Source organism: Cucurbita moschata, unplaced genomic scaffold, assembly GCF_002738365.1.
Source record: "Cucurbita moschata cultivar Rifu unplaced genomic scaffold, Cmos_1.0 Cmo_Scf00041, whole genome shotgun sequence".
Lineage (NCBI taxonomy): Eukaryota > Viridiplantae > Streptophyta > Magnoliopsida > Cucurbitales > Cucurbitaceae > Cucurbita > Cucurbita moschata.
In genome coordinates, this window is record NW_019268557.1 from 1,423,640 (window position 1) to 1,445,340 (window position 21,701).

Sequence of the window (21,701 nt, forward strand, 5' to 3'; positions counted from 1 at the left end):
AAAAAAAAAAAAAAAAGAAAAGAAGCGTAAAGCGTATGAGTCTGGGCTCTGTAACTAACCTCACCCATCTATTATGTCAAGCCTGTAAATTTTCTTTGCTTGAAGAGAGAAAAAAGGGCATAAAATGCTTATTTATAGACAGCGGATTTATGATGTGCCGTTCATGTATGTATGATGCGTATGTATGATGGTTCATCCTTTCCATTTTTTTTTTAATTTAATATTTTTTTTGGGAAGTAACGAAAATTATGGTTGGTTCGGCCTGGCCGTCTGTCTGGACTCCGTCGGTATTTGACTAGTTGTTTGACTTGACCACACGTGTTAATAATTTTTTTTTTTTTCATTTTCTAAACATTTTTTTTACCGTTAGTTATAATTATGAAAATAATAATTTTAATTTCTTAAACTTTCGAATATCAAATTACAATCTCAAATCTTAGTCGTCACCCTTATTAAAAACTTTTTTTAATTATGTAATAAGTTATTATTTTAAATGTTGTTATTTTTTTTTTCTGTTAAGCATTTTAATCAATTATAAATAAATTGATTATATTTTAGAGAATAAAATGACATTAAACCTATTGAATAATTTATGACTTGTTCAAGTTTATTTTTGTGTAAAAATTTATTATATTGAAATTAATAAGTTTACTAGAAACAATTAAATTTGAGAATAAAGGCTTATTCAAATTTTGAATTTAGATTCATAAAATAAATTTAAGGTTATAAAATTTGATAAGTTTAAGTTGGGAATTAAATTTGAAATATATTTTAGTATTTATTTCTTATAAACCCTCTTTTATATTAAAAAAAATTATATATTAATATTTCCATTCATCTTATTTATTTTTTAAAAAATTAATCCTCTAATCTACCGAATAACTATTTTAATAATAATAATAATAATTCACAATTATTTATTTATTACTAAACTTTTAAAATGTAGTGGAAAATGATGGGGAATGAGAGATTATAATAATACGACCAAAACAAAAGAAAAGTAGTGTATCCCAATTTGGTTTCACATAATGGAAAATGGGAAACAATTTTTTTTAGAAAAAAAAATTCAAGAAAATAATACTCGACTAATAATTATGTAAGGGTTGGTTTCAATTATCCATGAACTACGTTTCAATAGGAGTGATTTTGGAGATACAATAACTAAAAAAGGCTTAAAAAAATTTAACATTACTACCATACTAATGTGTACATTTCTTTTCAGTAATTCTTTTGTTTTGAGCAATTCTATGTTGGATGACCTCACTTAAAAAAAAATTTTGGAAGGGAAGGACTCATATTGGTTGTGGAGACTGACCACTGTCAAATGTCAATTTCAGAAGAATGTGATTGAGGGACTCGTATTGGCCTATGGAATGGTAGTTGATTTCGGTTAAGGTTAGTGAAAAAACCACAAATAAAATAACATAAATAATTCAGAGGATATTAAAGCATGAAAAGCTTAAGACTTACACGCTCGTAATTTAATGTAGTTTATACATTATACAAACATTAGCAATATTTATAAAGCTCGAAATCATAAGTCATGCCACATGCTTTCTTCTAATATAAATATTAAAATAATATACTAAAAATAGCACGAGCTACTACATATTAAAGTCGAATAATTTCGAACATTCATACATAATCTAACGAAATATTCACTTTCACGTTGAACCGACCAATATTTTTGAATTTAAATACACATTTTTTGAGAATCGAACACCACCCATGCATTAAAAAAATAAATTTTCAAAGATTTGTAACAATAAAATATATAGTTAGTTTAGCTATGATTATGTTATTTAAATTAAACATTAGTATAGTCCAATTTATGCAATATATTTTCATTATCCTTTAGGCGTGATTCACAAAGAGTCTTAGATATATAGTTTGACATTATGTATACATATCAACATCATTAATTATTAATTATTTTGTATAATAAATATGAATGATTTTCTAATTTCAAATTCAACCGCCTCCATTTATTTATTTTTATTTTTAATTTTTAAAAAACTCAAGACAAAATTATTAATATTTTATCTAAAAAAACACATCTAAACATTTAAAAATGTTTAAAAAATATATTTTAATTAATATTCTTAAAACTTTTAATTTTTTTAAAAAAATATGTATAAATTAAATTTATTTTGGGTCAGATTCAAGTAAATGTAAATTTTATGACTGTGCTCCTTAAAATTATGTGGGTTAAACTAAGCCACAAATAAAATATAATTTTGATACAATTATATATATATATATATATATATATATATATATATATAATTTTGTAAATATTCTTTTATTATTTAATCTCTAACCAAACTAAAAAATAATTTACAACTATGTGAAAGGTAATCTTTAGAAAGGTTACAAATCTTAATTATAAATATTTAAAAACAAATAAACTAATATTTTACAAACTAATGTTTTATTTAATTGATAAAAATTTAAATAAATAATTCAAACAACCCAATCCAACGGAACCAAAAAATGTTATGGTTTGATTAAGTTGAGTTTATTATTTAACAGGAGTTTCGAACAATTTGGTTGAATCTAAAAATTGTCATAATCCGACTCAACTCAACTCACACGAGAACCCCTATAAAAAAAAAAGTCTTACCAACAATAAATTTCTTTTAATGCAAGAGCTTAAGTTCGGTTGCATTGTCACGTACACGTAACTCATTACCTACTCATAATAAATGATCGTCCCCCGTTTATTAAACATTATAGTTAATTTGTTTTCCTAAAGTGGAAAAAGAGTAAAATATTTGTAATTTAGGGTTGTTGGTGTAAATGAAAAAGGTTTTGGGCCATAATGGAAGAAAAAGTGGGGTTTTTTTTCTTTTGACTAGAAGCAATAGAGATATACATTTGACATTTCAACTATGCTTTTGGTATGCATAACCCAATTGGAGCATGTGAAGGAGGGACCTTTGATTGATCATAAAGCCAATTAAATTTCTTTTTCTCTTATTATTTGGGTCCTATTTATTTAATAAAATAAAATATATATTTATTTATAGGTCCTTTTTCCGACCTGAGGACACATTTTCATAAACTTGTAGTGCAAGAACATCTAAACTTATAATGCAAGGACTTGTAAATTTCGAACGACCTTTTATGTATTAGAATTATCATATAAAAATATTTATAAAATTTTGTTTTATAAAAAAGTGGTATTTTGTTTCCCCCTTTTTCTTTTGGAGGTAATTCCATGATGTTTCCTTTCCCTAAAGTGACCCTACTCCCTTTGAGTGGATGAACCCTAACTAGGAGTGGAGCCCACATCCTACAAGGATAGCTTTGTCTTTTCCATTCACCTTCTCTTGACTTAGGGTTTGTGTTTGGATTCTTGTCCTTTTCTACTTTTAATTATAATTTATAAATTCTTTTTATAACATCTTCTTGTTTTTAATGAAATTATTACTAATTTGGTTCTTATAATTTTAATCAAATTCTAAGTGGGTTAATTAATGTGCTTTCAATTCTTGTACCGTCTTTTTTTTATCTTTATGAAATTCTCTATTTATTTTTAAAAAAATCTCAGACCTTTTCACAATTTTTTTAAAAGAAATTAATGAATAATTTCTATTAAAAATAAGTAAAATATCTGGATAAATTCAATAATATTTCATACAAAAATATAATATAATGTTCACCCTCCCCCTATTTTCAATTTAAGTGGAATTTTTTTTACTATGCTCGAGACAAGTTTTCGGCTTAAGAAGTCAAATGTATTTCTCGATGTGAAAGTGAACATAGTTAAACTGTCATTAACCACGGGAATAGAGATTTAAGTCTTTGTATTCTTACAAACAAAAAAAGAAATTTTTTTTTTTGTTATCTTAAATTCCAATTTGACAATTTGGCAATTTGTATTCTTATAGATATATGTCTAACTCTTAACTTAAATTTTTTAATTTTTGGAGCCAAGTTGAAAATAAAGTCCAAACCATAAGACCAAATTTATATTAAATATATATTGTTCAAATAAACAAGTTCATTATTATTATTATTATTATTTTTGTAGGGACGTTTTAAAAATCTCAACTAAATTTTAAAACTAAAAAAAAATAATTTAAAAAACGTCATATACCAAATTTATGTTGCATGCAAGTTCAGGGAGATATTTGTAAAAGAAGAGAAAAGAAAAAAAAAAGAAAAAGTTAGGCAATAATTTATTTAATTATTTAAAGGTCCCTACAAATTGACATTCTAAATATGTGTACTTTTCAGCATGGCAATGCTCCCAAATGTACGTAGTTTTGAAAATGAGAGAAAAGAAAGGGGCATTTAAGGAAACTAGCCCTTCCAATAATAGAGAGGTCACAATAAATTTTTAAATAAATACATCGTGAAATTATGGGAAGAGATTGTGATTGAAGGGAGTTGTTTTAAATTGTAATCCCACTTCATCCCATTAATTCAATTCAAATAATTCGACTTCTAAATTATATTGTCGGAGGGATATAAGAAAATGATGAGATCATCATGATCAAATACCGACATGATGAAAAGTTATAGAGATAATATTAAAAAAATGTTGATATAGAGAGGATATTCTTTCGTTGTTGCTTGATTCCTCATACCCCATAAAGTGAGTGTATTCTTCCAACTTCCAGACTATGGAGATAATTGATGAAATGTTTGATGAAGGGGTAGTTGAGATGTTTGATGCTGGGGAAGAACAGCTGCTGCAAGGCAGGTTTTGGTTGCACACCTAAACTTGTTCATGACCACCTCCAGAATTTCAAATCCAAATATAGAAGGCACAGAATGAAATAAGGGTATAATTCTAAATCAAAATGCCAAATGAAATTAATAGAGAACAACATAGAGGAATTCAAGTTGTACAAACTCAGGACAGGGCTGCCTCAGCTAATCGGAGAGCTGGTGGAACTCAGCCACGCTTCTCACTTGAGTTTACAGAAACACAAGAAGAAAGAAAAAAGAAAAAAGCTTCTTTATTTTTCCTGCAAGCACACGAATGGTTGTGATGATCACTTGCAGACATCAAGTTGAGCTAATTAGGCTTTTGGTTTGAGGAGCTTTACAGTTTCCCAAGTGAAATCTGTGTCCTCGCGGCCAAAATGACCATAAGCAGCCGTCTTCTGGTACCTAAACTTTCCTCCTCTCTTCAAGTCAAGATTGATTGCAATCATTCCAGGCCTAAAGTCAAAATTCTCCTTAATGAGGACTAAGATATCTTTATCAGGGATCTTTCCTGTTTTGTAGGTGTCTACAAACACTGACAGAGGTTCTGCTACTCCTATTGCATAAGAAACCTGCACGATACAGCGACGAGCAAGTCCCGAAGCCACGACACTCTTTGCTGCTTGCCTAACAATATAGGCACCACTTCTATCTACCTTGGTTGGATCCTTCCCTGAGAATGCACCACCACCATGAGCACCCCACCCTCCATAGGTATCAATGATGATCTTCCTTCCTGTTAGCCCTGCATCACCATGAGGTCCTCCAATGACAAAACGACCAGATGGGTTGAGATGGAAGATAGTCTTGTCATCGAGATACTTAGCAGGTATCACTGGTTTTATGACATGCTCTTTCAGATCAGTAGCAATCTTTTCGTTTGATACAGTTTCATCATGTTGGGTGGATATCAGAACAGTATGGACCCTAACGGGGACCATGGCTCCATTGTCATTTTTGTACTCAACAGTCACTTGAGTCTTACCGTCAGGTCGAAGCCATGGGCAGGTTTGGTTCTTCCTTACCTCAGTGAGCTTGGCACCAAGTTTGGTAGCAAGGACATGAGTGAGTGGCATGAGCTCTTGGGTTTCATCTGTAGCATAACCAAACATGTGGCCTTGATCGCCAGCTCCAATTTCCTCAGGTTTCTTGGTCAAGTGTCCATGGACACCTTGTGCTATGTCAGGGCTTTGTTGTTCAATATTCACAAGTACCTTGCAGTTGTCAGCATCGAGACCGACATCGGCCGAGACGAATCCGATTCCCCTGCAAGTATCTCTAACTATTTTCTCATAGTTGACGTTGGCCTTGGTTGTGATTTCACCAAACACCATGACCATGTTGGTTTTGGTGCAGGTCTCACAAGCAACCTTGCTCTCGGGATCTTGTTCAAGACAGGCATCAAGAATAGCATCGGAAACTTGGTCGCAGATCTTGTCGGGATGGCCCTCATTGACAGACTCAGAAGTGAAGAGGAAGGTATCCATTATCGACTGATACAAATAGTGCCAAAAGAGTTGGTTTCCGAACCAAACCGAATCAGCATTGTATTGGAAGGAACGGAAACAGAATCAAAAACAAAATGCAACGATTTCATAAACTAGGTCTACAAAACATCAACCACAAATCAATCAGCAGATACTTCGATTAGATCAAGTTTAGTTCATAAACGATCGATAAGAGCAGACGAATCGACATTTGGTACAAAAATCATCAAAAACAAAATGCAACGATTTCATAAACTAGGTCTACGAAACATCAACCACAAATCAACCGGCAGATACTTGAGAATAGATCCAGTTCAGTTCATAAAGGATCGATAAGAGCAGACGAATCGACATTTGGTACAAAAATCATCAAAATGTAGGAACAAATACGTAATAAAACGTAAGAATCATATAGAGGGAGTTGTTAAACCAGAGAGAAATGGAAGATTGGAATTGTTTGTAGAAATAAACAGAGAATATAGAATACAAAACGTACCTGAATTGAAGAAAAGTCCCGAGGAATTCGAAGCTTGAAAAGGATGAAATAAAGAGGAGGAAGTTGAGAGAACAAGGAAGTATGAAGATTTATAAAAGGATGGAAGGATTGGAAGTCCGAATTCCCAATTCGAAAGAATCGCTCTTCCCTCGCAATTTTAGGGAGCTTTCAACTGCCTAATCACTTGTGTTCCACTCTTCTCAACTACCATCAATTCATACCCGATGTAAGAATGGACGCTCCACTTTCTAATTGTTTAATGATAAATTAGAGAATTTTTTAAAATTAATTTATCTATTAAATATAAATTTGAATTTTATCTCCCGATTAGATCTATGAATTGAAATAATAATAATAATAATAATAATGAAGGCTCCATGTCTAAATTGGTAGTTTTTAATGTTTAAAATCAAATAGATACCCATTTAGATACTAAATTTGTAGTTTCACATAAAATATATAAAGGATAAAAGAAAAACTATTAAAAACCAATAAACTTTTAGTAAAGATAGAGACAGTATGATGATAACATAAGCGTGTTCCAAGTTTGTCAAAATAATTTAACGATAATTGACATGTATTTCTTTTCTTAAGATTGGAGATTCAAATCTTCGTACACGTCTATACTAAAAAAAGTTGTGATCAAATAGTTATACTCTTAGTAAAATCTTTTATAAACCTCAGTTGCAAATTTTTGGTGAATGGTTGAGTAAAGAATGATCAAACTGTTGAAATGAGCTCACTTTTGACTTGGAATTGGACATTTTTGCATAATGCTTCTCCTATTGATTAATATTCAATTTTTGTGGGGTTGGTGAGACAAACAGGAATTATAAAGGATGGTGGTTCAACCATCAAATTCATTCCTAAACTTTTAAATTTGTATTTAATAAATTCATGAATTAGAATAAGTCGATAACTTATAAGACACAAAATGATCGAGCCTATTCGACCCCAAATGACTAGAAAAGGAATCAGAACCGAATGACCATGAAAAGGATCTAAGAAACCAAACTATCTTAAAAGTTCAAACCATCTATGCTTTCATACACATGAACGCCAACAGATTGACATATACTAGCGCCAACAGCATGAAAAGGAACAGGTAGAATTGAGAGGCCCCAACATAAATTTATTAAAATTTAGACGAATAATGAATATACTGTGAACAAGAAAGGCAGCCTGGTCGATCTGAGGAAAAGGCAGTAATATGAAGTTTTCCTAATCTGAAAAGACTGCATGGAGGCCTCCTATGTAACGATTGCTGGTTGCGCGACATCGAAAGGAGATTGTACTGGAAAATTCAAAACAACAACCTACGTGGTGCTTTACTTGCAGCTATTATTTAGGAGCTGAGGCCAAGTTGAAGTCCAAGTGCAGCATGGATGAGAAACAGTGTCATGATTCCACTACCCAAAATACCATGAATATTCCTCAGCCCAGGATTATCCTGTACACGAGGATAACAATAAGAGGACAACAAGTAGATAAAAGAAGGTTAAGCATTGATCGTTACCTCAAAAAGTGAAGGCAGAAGAGATTGTAAAGTCAAGAGCGCGAGGCCGATGAATCCCGTTACAGCATGTGGACTATAGACAAGACAAAAGCATAAGTTACGTTGTATTGACAGTTACCTTTTGTCTAAGCTGAAAATTTTGGTCCTTGGAACTTATGGTAGGTCTATAAAATAGTTAACAAGCCTTCATGGAAGTGCTTCATATGAACTGTTAATAACTGTTTGACATTGAGGCAACTGCCATCCAAAATTATTCATAGAAATAATCAACTTATGGCAGCTTATGGCACGACTTAAAAGTTGATAAAGTAGTTCGGCATTCGGACACATTATGACAATTGAGATTATACGTATGTCCTTTTGATCAGGAGGAGAAAGGGTAAGGGAATTGGTTTATGACTGTACCTCTCAAATATAGGTTTGTCTGATGTAAGTAGAGAAGTGATTCCACCTGTTGCTCCAAGAGCAAAAAAGAAGAACATTCCACCAAGAAGCTTTGGATGCAAGTCTTTGGCATTGGCTTTCTCCTCCTGCATCAGTTCAAATAATAGATGTCATTGAATTGCGAATGCAGAATTCCTCGGCAATTGCAGAAAAGTTATGAAGCTAATTCATACCACATCGTTAGAGTAACGGATTCGGAAACCTAAATATGTTCCATAGCCACCCATGGCGAAGAGCACAACAGCCTAATCAGGACACAACTCAATTAGAAAGTCATTGTAACAGTAATTTGGATCTATACTATTATTACCCAAGAAGCAAAACAAAAGAGAACTTACCATGTTGCCTGGATGACCCCAATGTACCAGCCATTCAGGTAGATTCCAAGATTTAACAAGCTCAACAAAAGGACCAAAGAGAGACCTCACAGTTCCCGCTGTCATTTAGATATTCAAGTTCATGACATGTGACCCAAGATTGCGTCTCGCCTCAATTAAAAGGAAGAAATGAAAAGAAAAATATTTTCTATTTGTGCTTTCCATGTGCATATGTCTAAGACAAGAAACATTTTGCTACACTTGTAAATCACGATCATATATACAAGAGGAAGAACAAGACGTCCTATGAAGAGATGCCAACGAACATGCATATTTCTTTTTCTTCAATGAGCGAAAACCAAAAAGGGGCCAACTGTTGGCTACTAGAAAATCTAAACCACATTCCAAACGTCTTAGAGGTTTGGTTTCTTATTTTCAATTGTTCTTATAACTTGCATCCAACAGAATATCAGACGTCTCAGTCAGAATGAAACTAGTCCACCAAATGGAATTGAATCTTGCTTTCTTTACTTTGAAACCGCCAGCTGGGAAACCTAGACTATCAACTCTCGAAGGGGCCAACAAATGGAGATTAACAGTATTGGGAAAAGTGAATCTATTGAAAATTAATTTTAGTCCAAAATTGAAATATCATGCTTGCTTCCTCATGAATGTGCATAAAATTCTTCATCGCAGACACAGGATTCAATTGTACGAACATTCGTTAGCCTAAAAAGTGTAAACAAGATTGACCTGAACTGCATAAATTCCTTGATACACGGTACCTCATTGACAAATAGATGCAGCATTCTTAGGTATTGAAATTTTGATGGATTAGAACTTGTGTTACCAATCTTTTCAGTCCAGGCAAAATGTGCCTGGAAGAACACAGAATTCATCAAGAAGATCAATTCACTTTCTCTCGCATGATTTTTCTCGAGTTAGTGTGAGCATGAAAACAAGTTTCTTCGAATCAATCTCGTAAGTTCAGAGCAATAACAAATTCTCCTTTCGTAATACCTCTAAGACATCGACAACAGTTTTTAAGGTCAAGTAAAACACAAATCATTCTAACATCAGGAAGATATAGTAAACGTCGACTGCAAAAGAAGACTTACAAACAGCAACCAAGCACTCAGTTTCAAGACAACATCGAAAGGATTCAAACCACTGAAGAGCAACAGAAATGAGTAAGTACCTCCAGGAAGAGCAGCGACGAACAGTAAAGGAAAAGGCGCGAGAGAGTACAAACGCGTCTCCCTCGTCTCCCTCATTTCCACCAAATCGCCGAACTCGCGGTCCCGAGCAAAAGAGGGACTGAACCGAACTTTTCTCCTTCCAGTAACAGGGGAAGCCAAAGAGAAAGAAGAATCGCGAGGGACCTTGGAAAGATTTGGCAACAAAATGGGGAATGAAGTGGAAGAGAATGGGGGTAATACCTTGGTCAAACACATGTAAGAAGAAGAAGAAGAAGCTCCAGTTAGCGTAGCCATGGAGAGAGATAACGATGCTTGGAGCGTGGCTTATGGCTGCAGAGAAACGGAGATTGGATTTTGAATGAAAGAGAGAGATGACTGAAAAAGTGTAGAAGAAATGGAGGGAAAGGTCCAGAAAGAGACACGCTCGTACTGCTCAACATTCTAGGTGGTGGACCCAATATTTTATTAGTAAGGACTTCAATTTTTATCTCTTAGTTAATATATATATATATAGTAGGGACTTCAATTTTAATCTCTTAGTTTATATATATCTTTAAATATATTTAAATTTAGTTTTAAAAATTTTTCTTTGTTAACCCTTGAGAGAGTGTTTATATTAAAATGATGAAGAAAAATTAATAAAACATATTGATAAAAGAGTTAACGATTGAAGGTAAACATAACATCATTTATAACATAGAAGAAATCGTTAATACCATTTACAAACTTTAATAAAATTACTTTTTACAATTCCTTACCGCGTTAACTTACATAAATAATATTGTAAATATCTAAATCCCGTGCCAATTATCCCTGATCGTTTTAATTAGAAAACAATTTTACATATGATAGAAATTGAGTTTTGGATGAAACAATGGTATGCAAGGATTTTAATAAATTTAATGGCAAATGTGGGAACTATGGATTACCACTGGCCAATTACTTTTCAATATACATTTACCATGTTTATAACTCAATAGTCGTTAGTTTCCCTTGCTTCTTTTTAACAATAAATGGTTCAAAAATATATGTAAAGTTATAAAGGTCCATGGTAGAAATGAAAATTTTTAAACAACAAAAGTAAATGTGTACAACTAAGAATGAAGCTAACCTTCAAAATTTGGAATCAGAGAATCTGGGCCTCTGGTAGTGTTTCAAAATTGCTGCAGATGTAGATTCCTTGATATGCCCATCTCACTGATGGCAACATCCATGAATTCTACCCTATTTGGCATAACAAACCAAACAATGTATTAAAAGTAGCTGCTATACACAAGCACATACATGATTACATTACAAGTGAACCCTTTTATCTTTCAATTCGTCCGACAAGTAGAAATAGCCCCCCAGAAGAAACAGGGTTCATGTGCCCCATGTGTAACAGGTAGGCTCGTTACTGTCGACCGTGCACGACTTTGTGGAAGTTCGTTCTTGTGCCTGCAACTGAGGTTAAAGTAACGAAAATATCACTACAGATCAGCTGGAAGCAAGTCTATATGGGCAAAGTTCTTCATGACTTTTTATCTCATTAGTGTCCAGTATGCAGCAGGTTTCGTATATTATGACTTTGCTTGAACATGATCTGTTTTATAGGTTATACAATCGTGTCCTTGAGTTCGATACTGTATTTGAAATAATATGCTGACATGCCATTCAGTCATATGAAACATGGTAAAAGATATATTTAGTCCTAAAAGATTTTATCTGACTGGTCAAAGGGGCACTGGTAGGAAGATGAATGCGAAGAACAAATTCTTTTTCTTTTTAAATACAAAATTTTGGGCACAAAAAAAAAAAAACTTTGGGCAGAAGGAAAAGGATATAGAATAATTACAGATGAATTTAGAAAAGAAAAGGAGCTCCAGAAGTAAGAGGATGAGATATTTCCGACATGGTAAGAAGCATTTTTAGCCTAGTAAAATACGTTTCAGAATTTCAAAGTGATTTTGAAAAAGAAGTGTGCTTCTTCCAAAAGTGTTTTCGTTTTTAGCTTAAATGTCAGCTTAAATGTCAACTTAATGAAAATGCATATTAAGGAAAAAGGAATTAATGTTTCTCTCGTTAAAAGAGAAAAAGGGAAAAAAAAAAAAAAAAAAAAGAGGGATTCTAGGGGAAGATTTTTGGATCCTGTGATCCCATCAAAGGGACTTCTTTAAAACAAAGATTATCCAAAATTTCCATCAGCTAAAGAATGAGCTTTCACTGCAAGGTTTATGACTTTTATGCCGAGTGTGAAGAAAAGTATGCCAGCCATAATACCCAGATTGAATTTATAAGGAACTGAAAAAGGTAGATAATCAAATACCTAAGGCGCCAATTACTTGATGTCATTTTCCATCATAGTATCATCTGCCAACCCGGAGGATGTTGTTACTTATTGCTCCCTTGATCACCGACTCTCTGTGAGGATCAATCTTCCATTGTCCATCGACAACAAATTTTATCTGCATGAGGTTGGAAAGAGAAAATTAGTAAGGTTCTCGATCAAATACGTGGTTACCAAAAGGTTTTCAACTCATGACCGGTTACCTAGTTGAATTAAAGAGTGTTTACCCTTATATCCAACCCAACTACTCTGACTTAATATACATACAGAAGTATAGAAAGTAAAAGATTATATTATGAGAAATTAATATAAAGAGGGAAAATAAAGCATCCTCTTAAAAACAAAACAAAATATAGACTCTTTCTATCATGAATAAAATGAGATAATAGACATGCAAAAATCTAAAAAGATTAAACGTTCTTGAGCCGCCAATAGGCAAATTTTGAACTCCCACAACATAAATAGGTATAACTAAATGATCAAAACAGAGATGCTGGGAGTTTCATCGTGTTAATTTCAACAGCAAAAACGAAGGAAGCAGCTGCACATATAAGGAAAAACGCAGCCCTCTCAAACAAGACACATGTTACCTAACAATACGTTCAAAACAAAATATAATTAACAGACTAACTAAGAAAATTTAAAATTAAAAGAAAAAAGGAATCAGACTAACGGCTTAACAAAAGGTATAATAGTAATAAACACAAGGATTTTCACACCTCATAAACTCCAGGATAAAGCCACAACACTGTTGACCAAAGCCTGGATTTCCTGGAAAACATTACCATTGTCAGCTTATATGTTCAACAAGGGGACATGAAGATGAGAATATTCTCGACAGGCAAAGGAATACTTTATCACTAAAATCCAAGTCTAACAGTTTCAACTTTGTTCCTGGTTGTATTGACAAATGACAGACGGGGCAGCTAAATCTTCCCTAGTGGTTGAACAAAGGTAAACGAAGTCAAGTATTTGAGGCAGACTGAAATACCACCCACACCTGAATAATCCTTTTGTAGTGAACCAAGCTACCCAAACCCATCTACCTAGACCCCATCAACCAAGCAGGAGGAAGTAGGTGCAAGTATAACATTTCAAGGCACCCTAAGCATTTGAACCTTGGGGTATCAAAATTCAATATTCGAGAAAGCTAGTTAGAGAATCGAGAACTTATGCTCTGTAAACAAGAGAGAACTAAAAAGAAAATTAATTGGCAAGACTTTAGGGAAATAGACATGGAACATCTAACTTCTAGAATCCTTGTCTTTCTTACTTTCTTTATATTTTAGTCTTTGACTCTCATTTTCAAGTCGAAATAAACTTAGTGTACTAAATTATAATGTCATTAACTTGCAATGACATATTTGCAGGAAGATCTTCGGAAATCAGCTAAAAGATGGAAAAGAACTGAACTTTGAATTAATGGAGTCCAAGACATTGAACGATGGCTGTGGATCCATCTTAATCCTATGGTGCCAACCATTGAAGCTACCGGCTACCTCAACAATTTCTCCTTCCCCACCGTAATGGATGTGAACCTGATAAATCAGACGTCAAGCTTCAGTCAGCAGTCATAAGGGTCCTAAAAAGGAAAGCCAAAACCATAGTTCTATTTTTTTTTCAGCTGATATTACCTTGCATTTACAGAAGGTGCTGATATTTGTAATGATATTCCTCACTCTTTAACTCTCTCAACAACATATCAACTATCAAATGAAAAGAACATTCTATGGTACATGCTAATAAACATTTTATCATTTTTTTTTTCTTTTTGATAAGAAACAAAAGATGTATTAAAAGACAAGGAAAGGGAACAGCAGCTAATGAAGCACCGCCTCCCAATCTTGGAGTTTGACCTAGGTTATAATTACAAAAGCATTTTGTGTGCTCGAGACACCAAAGAGAAAAGGGAAGGAAAAAGAACAGAAGAAAAATGTAATATGCACAGAGTTAAAGGATCCTAAGATATGTATGATCTTTAACATTACAACTAAAAAAGAAGCCAGATACGTACCTCTTCCAATCCAGAAAGACTCTCTTCAGCAGCAACTAACTCCGTATCTTTTTCTAAAATGAGTTTTTGGGCCTTGCTGATCTCTGCTTCAGCCTTGCTTTGCAAAGCAGACAAAGCAAGCTGGCAGTGGAATAAACATATAAACAGAAAAATAAGTCGTAATAACTAAAAAGAAAAATCAAGCACGGATGCAAAAACATCAGCACAAGATAAAACCACAAGAACTGTTAGGTGAACCAATCTCTTTGAATCTTGAATACTGTGGATACCAAACAGCTCGGTAAAGTAACTAAAAGCAAATAAAAGAAATTAAACATTAAGAAACCCTGAGCCCATAAGTTAAAAAAAATCCATGACAGTATCGGACCACTCGATGATATGAAAAATGAAACAAAAACATATCTTACCTTACAGAGTGTTAGACACAGAAATGAGATAAACACAGCTTAGGAAGACTGATGAAAGTAAGTTAACAATTGGGAGGAGAGCAATTATATAAAAATTATCTAGCACAGGTATTTTTGCAATAGATTTTTAAATTTTCTTACCCTATGGAATCCTTAACTAATCATTATGCAGATCATTTACAATATTTTTTGGTGCACAAATAGAATGGTAAGTAGAATTGAGGCCTTTATAACAAAGATTAATGCCAATTTCCCTATCTACTGGTAGAAATTATTTAAAAGAAATGATTTCATATGCATCAAATCATGAAAACTTTACACTGAATAACCATGAAGAAAAAGTCATATATGATATACCTTGTCCCTCTCAATCTGTTCCTTCAACTGAGAAAGTTCCAGCTCCTTCTGATGCTAAAGATAAAAAAGAGATGGAGTGGGAAACATCAGATTTCAACTTCAGCACAAGATATTTGAAGCAGATGAAATATAAACCCATACCAACATAAATTTGAGACGATCAATGTCAACTTGATTCTCATTTATTTTTATCTGTACCATAGAGAAAGAAAACTCTTTAAAAAAATGTCAGGAAATTCAATTGCTTGGATCTAGCAATATCTTAGTAACATTCTTGATAAGTGTATGTACCTCAGCGCCCAAGACCTTGTCAATTTGATCATTTGAAGCTTCAGTTGAAGGTTGATCGTCCCTACAAATAGTGTCAAATGATATGGGTTTAGAAAGGTGATCAAATTCCAAAGAGGGCATGGCAAGTCTGATGAAACTTGGATATTTTTTTGGTATAAAAAACAATCATTTGGGCAACCACAAAGATGACAGAAAATCACATAAAAGACTTTGAATATGGCAGTCTTGCTGTTTGAATTCCTAACCTAATTAATTGACCAACAGTTGTGGAAGATATAACATGCTCAAATTCTGATGCACTCCCATTTGATGCCATCACAGAACCTCTATTTGTGGTATCTTCTGAGGATGCCTCAACATGGGAGTTTATTTCAGATTCTTCTGCATTGACGGCTGTAAGGGATCCATTGCCTTCTCCAGCTCCGATCTCGCTTAATGTGGCATCGAAATTATCTGAGCATCAATGCATTGTCACGTGCTCAACTTCAAGTTTTCAGAAGCACCAGATTATATAAGGCAAAAGCAGGATAATACTTGACAGAGAGTGTTTTTATTTATGCAAAGACATTGAAACTAGTGGGACTCGAAAAGAATATGCACAGCAACATAATACTTAAATAAGATATGAAATTATCTCTAACATCAAATTCCTGGAAATACAGATCACAAATTTTACGAGACATACATTACAAGCATCAGCTTTCACCGCCACAGAAATTACACACATTGTCAATCACAAGAATCACAGTGAAGCTGACCAACCGGAGGGTGAGATGTACAGAAAAATTTCCTCCAACATAAAATTTCTCAATAGATAATGTAATTTTCTAATCCTCTATAAACCAAATCTAAACCTTATTTATATGAAGTAACCGAAGCTCAAGAAAATTAACACATCATAAGAATTTGTGGCTAAAGTGAGAAACATAACAAAGACTTCATGACTATCAATGTGCATCTAACTTTGGACAACAATTATAAAAAATATTCTGATTTTGCATCAGATGATAACAAGTATGATTGATTCCAAACATAAGCATTAAGGCACCGTGTTTTATTGTGAGTTGTGACCACAACACCATTGATGTTGATTTTAAAACCGAATCATACAAAATACAACTCTAATGGTTCTAAATGCAAAACTACGCAGCCTGTGCTGTTGAACTGTGTGATTCTCCATATCATACAGAATACTAATTGATGCTACAGATGACGTTGGAAAATTACCTACAGCATCCATATAGAAATTTATGTTGACACTCTAAAATTAATAGTCGATGCAACTTACCATCTATCATTTCCAGATCTCCATTTTGAATAAATCTAGCCACCTTCTCTGCTAGGGATAACTCCTCTGAATATTTTATCAACTTGTAATTAGACTCTTCATGTTCAAGACCTTTAACAATATCTAAATCACTAGATTGGTCATCCATGACAGTCATTTCTGGCGATAAGGAGAAGTCATCAACATTGTTATCTACTTTATCTAGCTGTTCATTCGAACAATACGAGGCCTCTTCCTTTGAGGAGGAACCAGTTGTCAATAGCAGAGGTTTGTCATCATGGTCATGAATGTCGAGATATCCATCAACAGTGGAATTTATCATATAATTCTCACCAGAAAGGACTTTGGGTGACTGGGAAGATTCATCAACCATATTGTCTATTACCTCCATTTGACATTCCAGTGAATTTTCAGGATTTTCCACTGATAAATTCTTTGTAAATTCAGTTTGCTCTCCAGTGAAGTCATTACTCGTAACATCTGAACCAATATTTGAACTACTAAAAGAATCTACTGAAACGGTGACTTCAGTTTTCAAGGATGTATCATCTTCAACTTTCTCCATGTTCTCATTATTTTCACTATGAGATTCGTTGTATTCGTCATGGCATATTCGATCATTTGGCAGCTCTTCCACCACTGATAAATCGGCTGTACTTGTAGGAGCCAAAATATATTCATTGGAATTAAAAGCGTGGTTGGTATTTGAACTGGGAGAAAGATTTTCCAAGACCGGAACTTTGTTTGGTGAAGAAAGGTCTTCAACTACATCTTTCACCTCGCCATCCTGGCCTTTTGAGAAATAGAAGGTTATCAAATATTCGAACGAGAAGTCGTGATTTATTAACACAGACGGATTGAAGAATCATGTATTAACCTGTCAGGAAAACGTTCTCTAAGTCACAATCAGTTTGAACTGTATTGGTTGAGTTGGTAACAAGAAGCTCTCGTATAAGTTTGTGGCCCCTTCGTCTGACGATATTCGCCAGGTCAATCCTGAATACATTCAAACCAAGCATTTAATCAACAACCATCAAAAGTGCTCCAAAAGAGAACACTACACCTCGAGCTTGCTAAGGTAAAACACGAGAAGAGGTGTTCAGAAACCTTATATGCCTCTCCACATCTTTTTCTCATTCTAGTTTCAGAATTTATAATTAGAATCATAAATCATGCAACTCCATTTAACACGAAAACGAGAACACTGAACAGACAAAAAAGAACCTTCCGTGCTGCAATAGGTCCTTTGTGGAAGGTACGTGATCCTTCGGAAGTCCGACCGATTCAATGAACTCGCGAATGTCATTGCAGAGTTCCTCATTACTCTTCGTCCTTCTACTAGCTCTGAATCACAAAATTCCACCACAAAATCAAAACTAAATACGAAAAATTATACACCTCGAGATTAACCTCCCATACCACGGAAAACGAGGCCAGAAATGACGAAGAAACCAAACGCAATGGAGGTAGAAAAACCTGGAATTCCTGATAGAACAAGCACAAACGGAGTACTCTCTTCTCGAAGGACGGTGGTGATGGAAGCCGAAGCAGTGAAGCAGCTTGGTGTGGTGATTCCGCGTTTGCAGTTGATCCAGGAAAGAAAAATTGGGAGAAGAGAGAGAGAAGAAGGAGGGAAAATGAGAATTAGTAGCCATGGAAAAGCGAAATCCTCAGTCTCTCACCGCGAATTCTGTGAGCGAGCATTTGCAGCTTTTGTCGCGAGGCGATTCTCGTTCGCGGGGAGCGGGAATGAAAATTGTTCGCGGAATCACCACCATCGCTACTTTAATGTATTGAGAAAGATCGCTTAAGAATAATATAAAAACATCACATCAACTCATTCATTTTATTTTTGTAATACAATTCATTTATTAAACCCCACCATAAAATATCTCAACCAAAGTATACAATCAATCACAAACTATTTATAAATTACTTTCGCACGTATAAAAATTATTAAAACATAATAATACATTCGAAGTGTGAGTTAAGCTTTTTCCTTTTTTTCTTTTTTCTTTTTTTTTTGGTTTAAAAAATGTCCATTTAAAAAAACAAAAGAACGTGGTCTATGAATGAACGGGTGGACCAGAGGTAGCTTCTGGCTCAAACCTAATGGGTTCCAATATTCCGCTTTTTTCGATGTGATTTATTTCAAGAAAGTGTAAAAAGCTAAATAATCCTTTTTTTCTTTTTTCTTTTTTTTTTGGTTTAAAAAATGTCCATTTAAAAAAACAAAAGAACGTGGTCTATGAATGAACGGGTGGACCAGAGGTAGCTTCTGGCTCAAACCTAATGGGTTCCAATATTCCGCTTTTTTCGATGTGATTTATTTCAAGAAAGTGTAAAAAGCTAAATAATCTCGTTTTTGATGAGAAAATCTCTCTATACTCCTTTTATTTTATATCTCAATGAGAATTGTGCACCGTTCTGAATCAGTCTCACCGATTAAATGAATATCTCTATTTAAGAGTGGGTTCAAAATTTAAATTAAATTCAAATGTTTATATAAAAATAATATAATTTTCACTTTCTTCAAACTTTTTGTTTTTAATTTAGTCTTAGTAGCGTTTTTTTTTTGGTGGTTGATTATTGCAAGTCAATAGCGTGATTAAACTGACAATGACATAAAAAACTACACGAACGCGAAGCTTAGGAAAAAGTTAATCATGGGTTTATTATTATTATTATTATCATAATCACACTTAAAAAAATATTCTTTCCAAATTAGTCGGCGAGTTGTAGCTCTTCCAACTCGAGTTTCGTTGGGTCATCGTAAACTATATCGTCGCGTGATGCACGCATTCATTGAATTAAGAAAAATCCCCAAACAAAATGAAAATGGAACCGGAACAAAACAAGATTTGCAAGAGGGAAAAAATATTAAAACTAAGTGTATAAACTAAATGATATCTTTGACGAGAAAATTCTTTGTCTTTTACAGTTATTGAGTATGGTTGGGAGGGAGTCCCAAATTGGCTAATACTTTCGGAAATCCTCGTGCTAGAAACTAAAAACAATAATAATTATAGAACAGTTCTATATATAGAAATTTGAAAGTAGAAAAACAAACTAGAAACAAAAACATTACCAAATTATTGATTTAAGGATGAAAAACAACGGTCTAAAGTGATGTGGTTCGTTTGTCGTTAAACATTACGTATATATATATATATATTGTCGCATCTTCACCGATTGTATTCAAGCTTACAACAATAAGCGGCATCTCCGCCGGCCCGCCGGCCCCTTTCACCTTATAATTCAATCATTATCAATATAATGCATTTTGTTCTCCGCCTTCTCTTCCCTCTTTTCCTTTCCATCTCTCTCTTCTCAGGTTTGGATTCTGTGCTTATTTCATTTACTTCACAATTTCTGTTTCTTCTCTCTCTGATTTCTTCCATTTAGGACGAGTATCGGCTGGTGGCGTTTACAATCACCACCTCCGCCACCGTTTCCGGCCTACAAAGCTGTTTGTTTTTGGGGATTCCTATACTGATACCGGCAACATTCTTTTTCCCATTTCCCCCGGTCTGCAATTTCCTTATGGAATTACCTTTCCAGGAAAACCCATTGGCCGTTTCTCCGATGGTCGTGTTCTCACCGATTTTGCAGGTAAACAAATCTGTGTCTCTGTTTCTGTCTCTCTGTTTCGCCGATTTTCCGACCGTCCTGTTCTTACTAAAAACAAATGGCTGTCAAAGGAGGCCTTAAAATGATCTTAATCTCGAAATGTAATGGAACGTATGGGAATAATTGAATGCAGCGAGGCATGTCGGGTTGAAATCTCCGATCCCATTCAGTGTCCGAAACAGAGTCGGGTTGAGAAGATTCAAAGAAACAGGAGTAAACTTTGCATTTGGGGGAACCGGCGTCTTCGACACAGAGTATCCTTTGCCAAACATGACAACCCAGATCGACTTATTTCAACAGCTCCGACATGGCGATTCCGTATTCACCAATACAGACGCTCAATCCTCTGTCGCACTCGTATCTGCTTCCGGCAACGACTATTCCTTTTACTTCGCCATGAACAGCTCTAGACAGGTATCAATCAACTCCGCAATCTAACCCCAAGAGAATCACAAACTGAAATTCCGATGTGTTTTACAGGGATTGAAACCGTTCATAATGTCGGTAGTGAATCAGATCATCGTGAATTTGAAACGCATTGGGGGGTTGGGAGTGAAGAAGATAGCGGTGACAGGGCTAGGCCCATTGGGATGTCTTCCGGTATTTACAGCGCCCTCATCATACAAGAAATGCAATGAAACAGTAAACTCGTTGGTGCAGTTTCACAACTTTTTGTTGAAGGAAGCTGTGAAGAAGCTGAACCAAGAAACGAAGCATTCTTCGAAGGTGTTTATTGTTGATGTGTATGGGGCGTTCATGTCCATAATTGAAGGGCGGAAGAGATACAACAATGGAGAGTTCAAGACGCCATTGAAGCCGTGTTGTTTTGGAGTGAAGAGTGGATTTGATTGTGGGAGTGTGGATGGAGAAGGGAAGAAGATGTTTGTGTTATGCAAGGATCGGAAAGCAGCCTTCTTTTGGGATTCAGTGCATCCTACGCAACAAGGTTGGGCTGCTGCATTTTCTGCTTTTAAAAGCTTTCGCAACCATTTTTAAGTTGAATTAATGGAGGCTAATATTATGGCATTGTGCCACCACACCCACCATACCAATATGTACAAATAAACCCCTTCCATATCAAAATCAATTGCTTTCATCTTTTCAACCATTTTCATACTTGCGAGATTTAGGTATCGTGCGATGTGAGGGATGATCATTTACTCGCGTAATTGGTCAGAACACGGCCATTCGGGAAACATCCATCGAGATG

General features: G+C 34.4%; 6 protein-coding genes across 7 annotated transcripts in view; 2 read left to right on the top strand and 4 right to left on the bottom strand.

Annotated features, from left to right (window-relative positions):
• The window catches only part of LOC111433293 (heavy metal-associated isoprenylated plant protein 6-like), a 3,186-nt gene extending 3,044 nt beyond the window's left edge, over window positions 1-142 (bottom strand). Inside the window, exon 1 of the mRNA XM_023070293.1 lies at window positions 60-142. Coding sequence (XP_022926061.1) covers window positions 60-68 — 9 coding nt within the window. The 5' untranslated portion in view covers window positions 69-142. The remainder of the gene's footprint in view (window positions 1-59) is intronic.
• Window positions 143-4,788: 4,646 nt separating this feature from the next.
• On the bottom strand, window positions 4,789-6,894 carry LOC111432958 (S-adenosylmethionine synthase 3-like). The gene is made up of 2 exons (XM_023069784.1): window positions 6,703-6,894; window positions 4,789-6,212 (listed from the first exon to the last, which is right to left on the bottom strand). The coding sequence occupies exon 2, from the start codon at window positions 6,204-6,206 to the stop codon at window positions 5,034-5,036; it is 1,173 nt and encodes a 390-aa protein (XP_022925552.1). The 5' UTR covers window positions 6,207-6,212; window positions 6,703-6,894; the 3' UTR covers window positions 4,789-5,033.
• An 823-nt stretch (window positions 6,895-7,717) lies between these two features.
• Window positions 7,718-11,409, bottom strand: LOC111433189. Its single transcript, XM_023070148.1, has 7 exons — window positions 11,290-11,409; window positions 10,178-10,508; window positions 9,001-9,098; window positions 8,836-8,907; window positions 8,624-8,748; window positions 8,219-8,291; window positions 7,718-8,152 (listed from the first exon to the last, which is right to left on the bottom strand). Exons 2-7 carry the CDS (start codon window positions 10,470-10,472, stop codon window positions 8,048-8,050), a joined length of 768 nt encoding a protein of 255 aa, XP_022925916.1. The 5' UTR covers window positions 10,473-10,508; window positions 11,290-11,409; the 3' UTR covers window positions 7,718-8,047.
• LOC111433188 (protein PTST homolog 3, chloroplastic) lies at window positions 11,228-18,628 on the bottom strand. 2 transcript variants are annotated; one of them, XM_023070147.1, is made up of 13 exons: window positions 18,338-18,628; window positions 18,086-18,205; window positions 17,739-17,857; window positions 16,862-17,653; window positions 15,819-16,026; window positions 15,574-15,634; window positions 15,424-15,474; window positions 15,283-15,336; window positions 14,519-14,638; window positions 13,918-14,042; window positions 13,224-13,275; window positions 12,484-12,622; window positions 11,228-11,621 (listed from the first exon to the last, which is right to left on the bottom strand). In XM_023070147.1, the coding sequence occupies exons 1-12, from the start codon at window positions 18,514-18,516 to the stop codon at window positions 12,524-12,526; spliced, it is 1,980 nt and encodes a 659-aa protein (XP_022925915.1). In that variant the 5' UTR covers window positions 18,517-18,628; the 3' UTR covers window positions 11,228-11,621; window positions 12,484-12,523. The 2 variants fall into 2 exon arrangements, with proteins under 2 accessions (XP_022925915.1, XP_022925913.1); XM_023070145.1 differs by having other exon boundaries at window positions 16,862-17,656.
• A 1,480-nt stretch (window positions 18,629-20,108) lies between these two features.
• On the top strand, window positions 20,109-20,706 carry LOC111433230 (GDSL esterase/lipase At5g03610-like). The gene is made up of 2 exons (XM_023070207.1): window positions 20,109-20,195; window positions 20,267-20,706. Exons 1-2 carry the CDS (start codon window positions 20,138-20,140, stop codon window positions 20,575-20,577), a joined length of 369 nt encoding a protein of 122 aa, XP_022925975.1. The 5' UTR covers window positions 20,109-20,137; the 3' UTR covers window positions 20,578-20,706.
• LOC111433022 (GDSL esterase/lipase At5g03610-like) lies at window positions 20,618-21,572 on the top strand (the record flags this gene model as incomplete). Its single annotated transcript, XM_023069905.1, has 2 exons — window positions 20,618-20,905; window positions 20,972-21,572. Coding segments are annotated over 2 exons (804 nt in total), but the record flags the coding sequence as incomplete, so codon positions are not given.
• Between the last annotated feature and the right edge of the window lie 129 nt (window positions 21,573-21,701).

What these genes read in the sequence shown, in the direction of transcription:
- LOC111432958 (XM_023069784.1), bottom strand. Translation starts at nt 6,206, where the DNA reads ATGGATACCTTCCTCTTCACTTCTGAGTCTGTCAATGAGGGCCATCCC.
- LOC111433189 (XM_023070148.1), bottom strand. Translation starts at nt 10,472, where the DNA reads ATGGCTACGCTAACTGGAGCTTCTTCTTCTTCTTCTTACATGTGTTTG. An exon ending in TCCGTTACTCTAACGATGTG is followed by an intron (nt 8,749 to 8,835) that starts GTATGAATTAGC and finishes GAACTGATGCAG; the next exon opens with GAGGAGAAAGCCAATGCCAA. An exon ending in TTCTGCCTTCACTTTTTGAG is followed by an intron (nt 8,153 to 8,218) that starts GTAACGATCAAT and finishes CCTCGTGTACAG; the next exon opens with GATAATCCTGGGCTGAGGAA.
- LOC111433188 (XM_023070145.1), bottom strand. Translation starts at nt 18,516, where the DNA reads ATGGCTACTAATTCTCATTTTCCCTCCTTCTTCTCTCTCTCTTCTCCC. An exon ending in ATCGTCTCAAATTTATGTTG is followed by an intron (nt 15,337 to 15,423) that starts GTATGGGTTTAT and finishes TTTTATCTTTAG; the next exon opens with CATCAGAAGGAGCTGGAACT. An exon ending in TTGGACTCCATTAATTCAAA is followed by an intron (nt 13,276 to 13,917) that starts GTTCAGTTCTTT and finishes AATGTTTTCCAG; the next exon opens with GAAATCCAGGCTTTGGTCAA.
- LOC111433230 (XM_023070207.1), top strand. Translation starts at nt 20,138, where the DNA reads ATGCATTTTGTTCTCCGCCTTCTCTTCCCTCTTTTCCTTTCCATCTCT. An exon ending in TTCCATCTCTCTCTTCTCAG is followed by an intron (nt 20,196 to 20,266) that starts GTTTGGATTCTG and finishes TCTTCCATTTAG; the next exon opens with GACGAGTATCGGCTGGTGGC.